This window comes from Gouania willdenowi, chromosome 4 (genome assembly GCF_900634775.1).
Source record: "Gouania willdenowi chromosome 4, fGouWil2.1, whole genome shotgun sequence".
In the NCBI taxonomy this organism is placed as follows: Eukaryota; Metazoa; Chordata; class Actinopteri; order Blenniiformes; family Gobiesocidae; genus Gouania; species Gouania willdenowi.
In genome coordinates, this window is record NC_041047.1 from 17898075 (window position 1) to 17909712 (window position 11638).

At 38.3% G+C, this 11638-nt stretch overlaps 1 protein-coding gene across 4 annotated transcripts; it reads left to right on the top strand.

Annotated features, from left to right (window-relative positions):
- The first annotated feature begins 71 nt into the window (after positions 1 to 71).
- On the top strand, positions 72 to 9328 carry mindy4 (MINDY lysine 48 deubiquitinase 4). Of its 4 annotated transcripts, none has more exons than XM_028445546.1 (19): positions 72 to 431; positions 573 to 725; positions 3288 to 3475; positions 3555 to 3735; positions 3839 to 4059; positions 4166 to 4218; positions 4321 to 4436; positions 4526 to 4642; positions 4760 to 4851; positions 5061 to 5162; positions 5251 to 5314; positions 5379 to 5444; positions 5539 to 5606; positions 5881 to 5944; positions 6239 to 6400; positions 6627 to 6807; positions 7710 to 7788; positions 7947 to 8010; positions 8875 to 9328. In XM_028445546.1, the coding sequence occupies exons 2-18, from the start codon at positions 594 to 596 to the stop codon at positions 7993 to 7995; spliced, it is 1935 nt and encodes a 644-aa protein (XP_028301347.1). In that variant the 5' UTR covers positions 72 to 431; positions 573 to 593; the 3' UTR covers positions 7996 to 8010; positions 8875 to 9328. The 4 variants fall into 4 exon arrangements, with proteins under 4 accessions (XP_028301347.1, XP_028301348.1, XP_028301345.1 ...); XM_028445547.1 differs by having other exon boundaries at positions 576 to 725; XM_028445544.1 differs by having other exon boundaries at positions 606 to 725.
- Positions 9329 to 11638: the final 2310 nt, after the last annotated feature.

An 11638-nucleotide genomic window follows, 5' to 3' on the forward strand; every position in this document is an offset into this window, starting at 1 on the left:
CTTATTGAATAATAAAGACATAAATTTACATCCATAAGAAACTACATTCTTTGTTTTTCGGTGTCCTTTTCTGAATCAGCTGTAGAGCTGGGTGTCTGCTGTTGTCATGGTAACATAACGGAGAGCAGCGCCTCGGTCGATGCGACAGAACATCACGGCCCTCCTGTCCGTCACTGCTTACTAAGGACGGGCTAATGTTTGTTGGTAGACATTATTAGCCTGTTTCCGAAAGAAACCCACACTTATTAGCTGACCACGGAAAGGTATAGTCGGTCCTTGTTGTCGCAGCCCAAGTGAGTTGAGTTCAGGACCAGGGCCGCTTGTTGCTTATCTGTGCTGTTTTCACACCGCTTCTGCAACGCTGGACCTGCACAATGACTTCTGTCGAGGAGGTTTCTTCGTCACTTGTGAGAGAGTATCTGAGCAGAAAGGTAAGTCACTTAATGTTGGGTTTTAGGAGAGACGCTGTATGCGCAGTCAGCTAGGAATGCTAACATGCTAGCCACCCACCGCTAGCCACGTGACTTTGTTTCACTAGTCTTTTCCGCAACTATTTGATCCCAAAATCCCAGTAGTAGCTGTGGTTGTTGTTCATGGACACACAGGGACTAAAGAGGACCATAGCCTGTATGGATGAGGAGCATCCCCGCTCAGAGGCCAGCATCAACAACAGATCACTGCTCAGACAGCTGCTTGGTATAGAAGATCTCTACAGAAATAATAAGGTGGGTCTTTACAAATGAATGCGTTTCATCTTTTAACCCTTTGTCAAAAAAATAAATAAATCTGCTCTAAATTTTGTTTGGATAGTCGCCCCTCGACATTCAGTGAGATGTTGTTTATATTTTTCTAAAATAAAAAGATGAAGAAAAAAGGCCGTGACTATTCATACGGAAACGTATCAATCGACCGCTCGTCTATGCATAGGCAGCGCCTCTCATTGGCCAGTTTAGGTGACGTGATAGGTGCACCACGTGACTTAAAGTTCTGTCAGTTTTATTTTAGCTCATATGTATTTTTTAGCTACCCCGCTAACACTTTTATTCTCACCCTAACCCAGGAAATACCCTAAAAGGCTTATTTTTTCATATATGTATTTTTAAAGGTGAAATTTGCCGTGGGAAATATGTTCAAATGAAAAAAAATATATGTCAAAAGTGGGATTCGAACCCACGGCAGCAGAAAAAAGAATCCTTGAGTCAGGCAGACCACTCGGCCATCCTGACACGGTGAAAATACAGGCACATTACTCTAGAAAACGTCCGGAAAATGTACCCATAGTTCCAGGGGCTATTGATACGTTTCCGTATCAATAGATACGTCAATAGATATCAATTGATACGTCAATAGATATCAATTGATACGTTTCTGTATCAATAGACACTTCCTAGAAAAAAAAGACAGTTTTAGTATTGTGTGAAAAAGGCTGTAAGGGTCCACCTTTATATATCACCAAATCTTAGTGAATAAACAGAAGAGACAAAAAAAAGTAATATTTAGTGTATTCCAGAAATACTGTTTGACAATGCTATTAATTAAAGTTCCTTATTTTAATTTAGTAGTGTTGTGCTTCTTTGTCTTGAATTATATTTTGGGTATTATAAGATTTTGGGTTTATGCACTGTATATATCTTATATATATATATGGCTATCGGCTAATTAAACCCTCTAATATAGGTTTCGGCATCTGCCCTAAAACTCCCATATCACTCGGGCTCTAGTAGATTGTCTGAAAACAGTTTGACATAGCCACACGTGAACGTAGCCTTGTTTTTTTATTAGGATCCCCACATCACTAGATCACAAAAATGTTGGCTATCTGTGAATGTATCTTCTGCAATGTCTCATGCAACATGCTGTTGATATAAGGTTTTACGTGATGCCATTCCCTCAAATTCAGTGTATCTCTTGCTGTTTTACATTAAAGATAGATCTTGATCATTTGCTGTGCCTTTGGAGTTCCTTCTGGCTGAAAAGAAGACTTTGGACAAGTATCTTTCTGTATCTACCACTCAGTTTCTAGAGACACAGCCCAAAGCTTGCAGGAAACCACCACTATGCGTCACTGTTGCCTGCTTATAGCTATTCTTGTATCACTCAAACTGCATACTGCTACGGGCAATATATGTCTGCACAGGGTCCTAACTCAATGGATCTTAGACCGATAGTTTTTGGCTGTGCAAACATGTACTATTGGGTCTGCTATAGCTAACCATTTCAAATTCAAACTCATCAATTACGATATATACAGTATTACTCATCTACACCATTGAAAATGAAGGTTTAGATGAGTAATATTTGGCTTGATATAAATTGATCTCTTATGCTATTAATTCAACTAAACGATATTTATTTAATGATATTTTTTAGTTTAAAGGCGCAGTCTGTAACTTTCAGATTCCTCCCTCTCCCTCCCTCTCTGCTTCTCTCTTGCCCTGCCTCCAAAGTCCCTCCCTCAGAGGAGCTAACAAGCTAACATTAGCCCGACAGCAACATCACAGTAATATAAATGTACTGCTAAAAGCAGCACTTCTCTCTCTCAATGTGCACTCACCAATCTATCAGCAGCAGCAGCAACAACACAGTGTCATTCACAGCAGCCCACACGGAGGCTGCAGTGAGAACAGCACGCACACAAACAAACAACCCATGCACTACAGAGTTCTAGTGTAACAATTACAAATCAAACAAAATATAAATCAAGCAGCAGTAATTACCTTTCAAGCAGAAAAGTCGCCAATTCCATCTTCTACTCCTCCAGACCATACACTGTAAAAAAGACGGTGCTTCAGGTACTACCTTGCTATGAGCGTTGCTGTTTTTTTGGCCATGGTGGAAGGGGGCGGGGACTGAGAGCAACAGCTGTCTGACAGTCCATCAAACACAATCCTGGCTCAGATTGGTTCTTTTTGCTTGGTCGTGGGGCATTCTGGCAATCTGCAAAGGCTGCTGTTTTTTCCACACAAACTACTAGTTTCATGTAAGGCTGTCCTTACATAGTGACAGCTTTAGCAAATATAACAAAGTCACTTTTATAAGAGTTACAGACTGCACCTTTAATGGAGTTTAAATAACTACAAAACTTCTAAGAAATCAAATATATATGACGAGATCATTCAGTATGTAGAACTGGGGAGCTGGGAGGCAAAAATATTCAATAATCCAACTTAACTCTGGAGGTTTGTGTGCGCTGATAATCCTGTTGTGTTTCAGGTACTCAACTTTATAACTAACCATGCTTTAATGATATGTTGCACTGAAATGCAAGTCTATCTCTCTCATGTCAGGTTCAGAAGTGTCCTCTGAAGACATTGCTAGAGATTATTGTGAACCATCACATGGAGCGACTTAAGTGTGAGAAGATCACCAGTAATGAGGTTGATTCCTCGCAAAAGGCCTCAAGTGATTCTACACCGACACACAATAAAGTGGAGTCTTTTGACGTATTTGATAATTCCAAGGAGACTAAATTAAGGTAATTTTAAAATATTATTTTGGAAGGGTTTTGAAAAAAAATACAAATAATTATGAGCTTATTTTTTCTCCTTTATCAGGACTTCTCTTCAAAGTTTACCGACTTGTGACGCAACAAACACACCTCAGCTGGCTTCTTCTCAGGACAATCTTGGCAATTCTGTAAAAGAACCAGAAAAAAGCAGCTCCATCCCAGAGACAATGCAGCAGAGCAGAAATAATCGTATTAGACGAGGCATGATGGCTGGACCCATACCTCAGGTCACGATCTTTCTGATGCATCAAAAGTTCAAAATCCCATTTTCGTATCCTTCTCATCTTTTTTTTTTTTTTTTTTTCTCTCTTGGATCCATTTCCCTTTTAGGAGTCAAACCGAAAAAGACAGAGTCGGAAGGTTGAAGTGTCCCAGTCTGTGCTCAGAAAGGAGGAGGAGACTCAGGTTGGACTTTTAATGCCTGGCTCACATCAAAAAAGCCAAGAAAGCAGCCTCGCTGAAATCTGCTCAGCTGACTACAGCATACCGGAGAGAATACACAGTGAGGACAGTTTTGAAAAAAGACGACCAAACATACCCAAGACACGAGAGTAATTCACTTTACATGGTCATAGTTTAGCTTTGATGATTTAAAACAAAGTGTTAAAACTGAGGATTCTGTTCATAAGTTTGTGTCAATTGTTGTTTTTTTTCTAGAGTGAAACTCAAGCCAAAGATTGATGATTTGAATTCATCTGAGATGGTTTTGGGTAAGTCCTGTGTTGGAAGAGCATCATTACTTATTTTAGCAACAAATAAGCAGTATTTAATTTGTAATTTTTGTAATTATTTTTAATTTGATTGATATTTAGATGACATTGATGACGATGACAATGATGATGGGTCAGATCTCCCCAAAGGGTTCCTTCAGAAAACTACTTTGGAGCACAACTATGCAGCTCATCCTGTGGACCGACGCACTGCCATGGTGAGGTTATTTATTAAACTCATTTTTAATACTGCTCCGTGCTGTTTCTGCGTTACTTATTCATTTGTTTGTTTGCTTTTGTTGTTCAGGAATTAAAAGTGGTTCTTCTTGGTTCTGGCCTCAATAATTTCAATATTGAGTGGAGAAGTCAGGGCTTCACATTCTCAGAAACGCATGATCTCAGATATGGAATTGTGCAAAAAAAGGTCCTTTTAACCTACTAAAATATATTCTGTGAAGGCATTTATTCTTACATACTGTCTATTACTAAATTGTTTTTTGTTGTTGTTGTCTTGTTTTCTGTATTTGTTTTTCACGTTTAGGGTGGCCCTTGTGGGGTCTTGGCGTCTGTCCAGGCTTGTCTCCTCAAGAATCTGCTGTTTGAAAACACTGAGAGCTGCAACACTGGCCTTCAGTATGTTATCCTTGGCTTCAGAACTTTGCTTCATAGTGTTAACCTCCAGTGCCCACTTCCAGTCACTTGGATGCTTTTTGACAGCCATTAATTCACATCAAGGAGAGCTATGATGTAGCCTCTGTTGAGTATTGATCTGCATTTCAGTATCAACACTGGTGTTAACCCTGCCCCACTCCGGTTTTATTTAAATGCTGCCATGATTTCAGGAGGATAAGACCTTCAAATTCCATGAGAAGAAAGTGTCTTATTTTAGCCCTGGCTGAAATCTTGTGGAAGGCTGGTGAAGAAAAGCAGGCCATGGTTGCAATGTAAGACCACATGTTTATACTTCTACTTCTGAATCTCTTCAGGACAGGTCAATTATGAATACCTTTTGTTTTTGATTTATTTAAATAGACATTCAGGTAATGATCGCTTCACTTCAGCTGGACACTACAAATCAGACGAAGTTCTTGAAAAGGTGCAGACACACCCCTGAATGCTCATCTGATAAATAAATATCATTTAATGGCCTTTTCTTTTAGGTAATGTGTGTATCTGTAAATGACATCAAAGATTTGCAGTTGCTCCTAGAACATTACATTGACCGGGTAAGCAAGCTGCCTCAATGTAAAAACAAATGAAGTGTCTTTTTAATAAATTAAAAATGTTCGTTTTCATTATAATCTTTGTTTTTGTGAACAGTTTCAAACTGGGATGTTGGGATGTTTCCTACTGACCATATCTGCCGTACTTTCCAGATCTATTGAGAAGTAAGTTGAAATTTACTGTAAATTATTCTCTTAAAAAACAAATTTTGTAAATTTTATTTCCGTGGAAACACATATTGATGTTGAAGCTTAAAAATTAAGTAGTAATCAGAAAATGAGAAAGTTTTGTTCTGTTGTAAAATGTTTGACTAAAGAAATAGGATATTGTTTTATTTTTTTTTGTACATTTAAAGAAATCAAAGTCAATCCACTAATAATTGCCTTTACCCATGTGTTTAATAACCCTCTTGTGTTATATATTTTTTTCTTACAACAGAGTAAAAGAGGATATGGATGTACCGACCACTGCACTGATAGGAAATCATGGCTACTGCACTCAGGTTTGATGTGATACCAGTCCTCAGATGTTATCTTTGCAATTCTGTTGAACACATTTGAGTCAAAAATGATAAATGTGCTGAATATTTGACTTCAAAAAGTTAAGAATAGGTTACGTCTTAGCTTAATGTGACAATGCCTATTTGATTTGATTCAATGTAGTCTATTTGTGTGTAAAAGTTTTTTCGAGCACCACCACAAATATGTATCCATCAAAATGAAGTTATCATGATTTATTGATTTATTTGTTTGCTGGGATAATTAAAATCATAACTGGTGTGTGTTTCTTTTTCCAGGAGTTGGTGAATCTGTTGCTGTGCGGCAGGGCTGTTTCTAACGTCTTTGACAACGATGTGGAGCTGGACTCAGGAAATGGCAACATGACTCTGCTCAAAGGCATCAAAAGTCGCTGTGATGTTGGCTTTCTCTCACTGTTCGAGCATTACAATATCTGTAAGGTGTGTTTTAATGCTGGCAGCTTCAGTCACCAACAATCTGAACAAATATTTCTTAGATTTAAGGGACAGCACGAAACCTGCCCATCTAAATAACAGATGACACGCAGCATATCAACACGCATACATAGACCAATGGAAGACTGTGCACTAAAGCCTGCAACATGTCTGACGACTCTAACAGAGCTGCAGAATAAATTCTTTCCTCTTGTCTTTTCTTGTACCTCAGGTAGGAGCGTACCTGAAGAGTCCCTGCTATCCCATCTGGGTGGTGTGCAGTGAAAGTCACTTCAGCGTGCTGTTTGGCCTGCAGAGGGAGCTGTTAACCTGTGAGGACAAGTGTCACGAGTTTGACCTTTATTATTATGATGGCTTGGCCAATCAACAGGAGGAGATTCGTCTCACTGTGTGTAAGTGGCTCCAATCCAATCCAGTTTTTGTTTAAGTGTCAGATTTGTTTTTTTTCCCAGGAGGATTTAATGATGTAAACGTACCAGATTTAGCACTTCTGCCTCACAGCACAAAGGCCCTGGGTGCTGGCTTTGTTTTCCTGCTGGGAGAACTTCAGACTTTTCTATGTGGAGTTTACATGTTCTCCAATGCTTGCATTGTTTTAGTTTTTGGTTTCCAATTTCCATGAAAGTAAGAAAATGAAGAAAATAATTGCAAGCCTAAAGAATGTATGAAAATTATTTTGGTAATGGAAAATGAAAGGTCAAGTTTTTTTGATGGTGGTCATGTGTCATGAGATCATAAAACACATGCAGGTGATGTTGTACAGCAGGGGTGCCAAACTCATTTTAGTTCAGGGGCCAAATACGGAGCAGTTTGATCTCAAGTGGGGCACAGATTTTATGTGGGAAAATGAGTCATTTCAACATTATTGTGTCTAGTTTGCACTTCTACACATACATAAATTGCTAAATATTTAAGAAACCGACAACATCCATGCAATAAGTGATAGATATCTGTCCCAACACTTTAAATTTCCTAGATTTTGTGACCAATTTCTATTTATTTAGGGGACATTTTATGTATTATTTTCAGGAAAATTTAAGGATTTTGTAAGAATTGTGAGTTTTTCAACAGTTTTACATTAAAAATGTCTGCAATCATGCACTATACGCACTGGGAGTGTTAAGTTTCATTTACACAATGATTCATGTTTTCCCTGTAATTTTTACTTTCTCCTGCGGGCCGAATTGGATGCTCTAAAAGGCCGGATTCGGCAACCGGGCCATGAGTTTCACACGTGTTGTACAGTGTATGCCTGGAGGTGTGTGTAAGCTAAAAGTATTAATTGTATCTTTAGCTGTCGGCACATCGACCTCAAGCTGTCAGAATCCTGACTCTGATCTCATTCCTCCTCTGGAGCTCTGTATCCGAACAAGGTGAGCGTCATACAAACACCCTTGGATTCCCGTTAAAACAATCAGTTTTTAATCAGTAGTCAAATTCTTTAAATGTTATTGCAGATGCAAAAATTCAGTCATTATCCTCCGTGTGACTTTTTTAAACAATGCACTGCTGCTCTGTGTGTTTTTGTCAGATGGAACGATGCCTTGGTCTGTTGGAATGATACCGAGCCGATTCTGTGACTTCTATACATGTACGCTATGTTCTTGTATTTATGTGATGATTACAGTGTACGGAATACAGTAATGCCATATACACATTCAGCAATAATAGCTGAAGTTAATCTGAAAATTTTTGCATCACTAATTCCATAGAACAAAGACCAAAGTAAGCAAAACCAGCTCAAAAACATTGTATCAATAGAATTATTACAGCATGATTAAAATACATGGATTTATTCCTAACAGTGAATGGGATTTACCTAAATGTGTATTTACATGTCAGGTCTGAGGTCGTTAGAGGATGCAACATATTAAAAAGAACCAAACAAACCCAAATATGCAGTGTGAGATTGACATGATTATTGACGTGAGGGCGACCGTGGCTCAGGTGGTAGTGGGTCGTCTTCTGATCGAGAGGTTGGGAGTTCGATCCCAGTACCTGACTATGTGTCAAAGTGTCCTTGGGCAAGACACTGAACCCTAAATTGCTCCCAGTGGTCGACTAGCGCCTTGCATGGCAGTCCTGTCCCATTGGTGTGTGAATGTGAGAGTGATTGGGTGAATGAGATGATATGTAAAGCGCTTTGAGACTGCTTCAGTGTGGGGATAAAGCGCTATATAAATCAAGTCCATTTACCATTATACAAGTTTTCACATTTCATCATTTAATGTTTGACTAAACTGGTAGTAGTGCACGAAAAGTGGTTACTTGGCTAAGAAATTTCACAATAGATTGACTTCAGACTTAATTTAGTTTTTTCCTTTGATTGCATCAAGGTTTGTAATAATGTGACCCCAATTCAGCTGCATTTCAGGCAATATCTACAACTTCTTATCTGTGAAAGAGTTTTGCTAAAACCTGCATCCTTAAACCTTATCCTTATGTTTTTTTTTTTCACAGCTGAGATTGTCAACACTTTAAGACCTGCCGGGGGGAAATGCGCTGCATTCAAGAAAACTTGCGTTTTCCCGCTTTATGTATTTGTTAAACATATACAAGCTATTTTCAGATTAGAGATAATAGATTTAATAAGAGTAATGATATTTATCTTATCATAGGTGTAGGGTTTTACCGTTTTGTTGGAAAATGACTGTTGTGTAGAATTAATTTGGTATTTACTTGTTGCCTTCTGATGCTGTGAGCTGTCACATCTCTGCTTTAGTCAATTCCTATTTTGTAAGTGGCAAGATCATTTTATAAGTTGTCATGTTTTTTAAGTATCCATTGTGTGTTGGGGGGATGTCTATTTTACCAAAATACTGTGTACTGTTGTAAAACTGAAAATATGTAAGCATGATACACTAAAGCATACAAGTGGCCATCAAAGTGTTATTAAAGGAAAAAAAAACATTGCATGCTCTAACCAGATTTTCTTTTATTTAGATGTTGACTTATACAGTGTTTGTGTGTGTGTGGTTTCCTCTTTGTACACCCACTGGATTTAAATAAATTTAGAACTACACATAAAATTACTGAGACCTATTCAAAAGAGGCTCATTTTGAGCTGCATCAAAAAGGGCAATAAAGCGTGGTTAAAATGTAGGATATAATTTTTTGGCACATATACAGTAGATCTCAACGACCCCAGCCTACATATTGTTGTGAATGTAGTGCCTTTTTTCATATCAGTGTACTTTTAGCATTTTAGAATATTGTTCTGTATGATAGAGCTCAGTTCAACTTCAACTAGTTCCTTAATCACTCAAGACAATCAGATTACTGTACTCCACTGGAGTAAACCAAGAACAAAACTACTTACAGTATCTAAACTTAAAGTAATAGTAATTTTGATTATTTCCATTTAATGTCAATAGACTTCCAACTTTTCATAAAGACATATCCAGAAGTGTAAAGAGCATTGATATATCCTACTCAGGTAGAAGTACTGTTACTTGATTGACGTTGTACTGAAGTACAAGTAAGTCAAACATAAAATACTCAAGTACAAGTAAAAAAGTAGCTCAATTAAATAGTACTCAATGAAAAAGTTACTAGTTACTTTCACCCACCACATTTATTTTTCAATTATAAATCTTGCCACGGTTCCTTTTCATACAGTAAACATCTCATGTATAAACTTAAGAAGGAAAAGACCAATACTTGCACAATTGGAACTATTTATTTTCTATAAAGGCATCTGTATAAAATAAAAGATTAGTCAAAATGTGAAAGTCTTTTAAAAATAAAATAACACCAATGAATTAAATCAAAAATAATCTAAATGATGATCAGACTCTAAGTATAGCTAAATGTATCAACTCTAAAACAGTGCCGTGCCTAATGTGCCACATGAGTAACAACATAAAAGGTAGAAACCCCAGCCTGAACAGTAGAAAGAGGCTGGACGTTGATCAGAAATGGCATGACTAAGACTAGAAATATACTCAAAAAGCACCCATGAACGCTACTCAATTACAGTAACGTGAGTACTTGTAATCCTTACTTTCACCTCTGGACATATCCCAAAGTGATTGTTGGAGAACGCCACTTTTATGAAGTATTTAACCAGTCAGGTACAAAGCATTCAGGTAAAAGTGCCAAGTTGGGTCAAGTATGGCCACCCAGCCTTGGGTTAAATGAGTGTTCTTTATCACATGTGAGGGAGGGAGAAAAACAGATTTGGATGAAGGATGCCTCGCAGTTAATCGGTGTGTTCACTCTCCGCTGTGGCAGGCGTCAGAGCAGCAAACAGTGTGGGGCATGGAGGGGGTGGTATGGAGACAGGGCCAACACCTCCAGCACATAGGATCAAAGACACTGAAGCTGGCATGCAAACACAGCTACAGAAGATCACTTCCATCCAAACTGGAGAGTGCTCAGAGTGAAGGTCTCTTAAATGAAAAGTCTGGGGGTCAATCATCACGTGTCCATGGTAATCCGTTGATAAATTCCTCATACTGTATTTAGGATAGAAATGACATTTTTCCATCATGGCTGAAAGACTATTGAAGCACCCCCCTCTGCTCATGTCAATCCATTTACATTTGAGCTCTCAAATTTGTAGCGAACTCAATGGTGACTCATGATGGATATGTGCATTCTACATAAAACAGGAAGATGGATGAATGAACCATGCATGATATTGACTCTAGAAGAACTTTCACAGCCATTAAAAGCTACTGCGAACTCTGTGGGTGGTGATGGGTTATTTCAATGAAGCCTTGGGTTGTAAGAAATTGGATTAAAACATTTATCAAGAGAAAGATATATAGATTTTATATACGTCACAAGCACACAGGGTTTAGGTTTCACTCTGAAATACGTCGTTAGGTGCCAAAGGGCTAACCACAGCGTACTGCATGATTTGAAGGCCAGTTAAAGACGGAGCCTTGATCACCTCACAACCCAAAACTATAGGATTTGCTCAAACGGCTCAAAGTTTTATTAGGAAGTCTTTTCAAATCACATCCTCCACCAATATAATAAATGGACAGCAATGTGTTTCCAGAGCAGGTCACCATGACAGGAAGAGGATGGTGTGACTTTGGTCTTTGTTTACTATTTATTACACCATCATTTCTCAGAGGTACCAAAGGAGGGATTTGGTGCATGTGTGTAATTGTGTTAAAGCCCTCCCACATGCTGTCTCTGGTGCATCTTCTGTCTCCTCTCCTAATCTCTGCTGTTTGTCTTCAGATAAATGATATCGCTCTCAGATTAGGA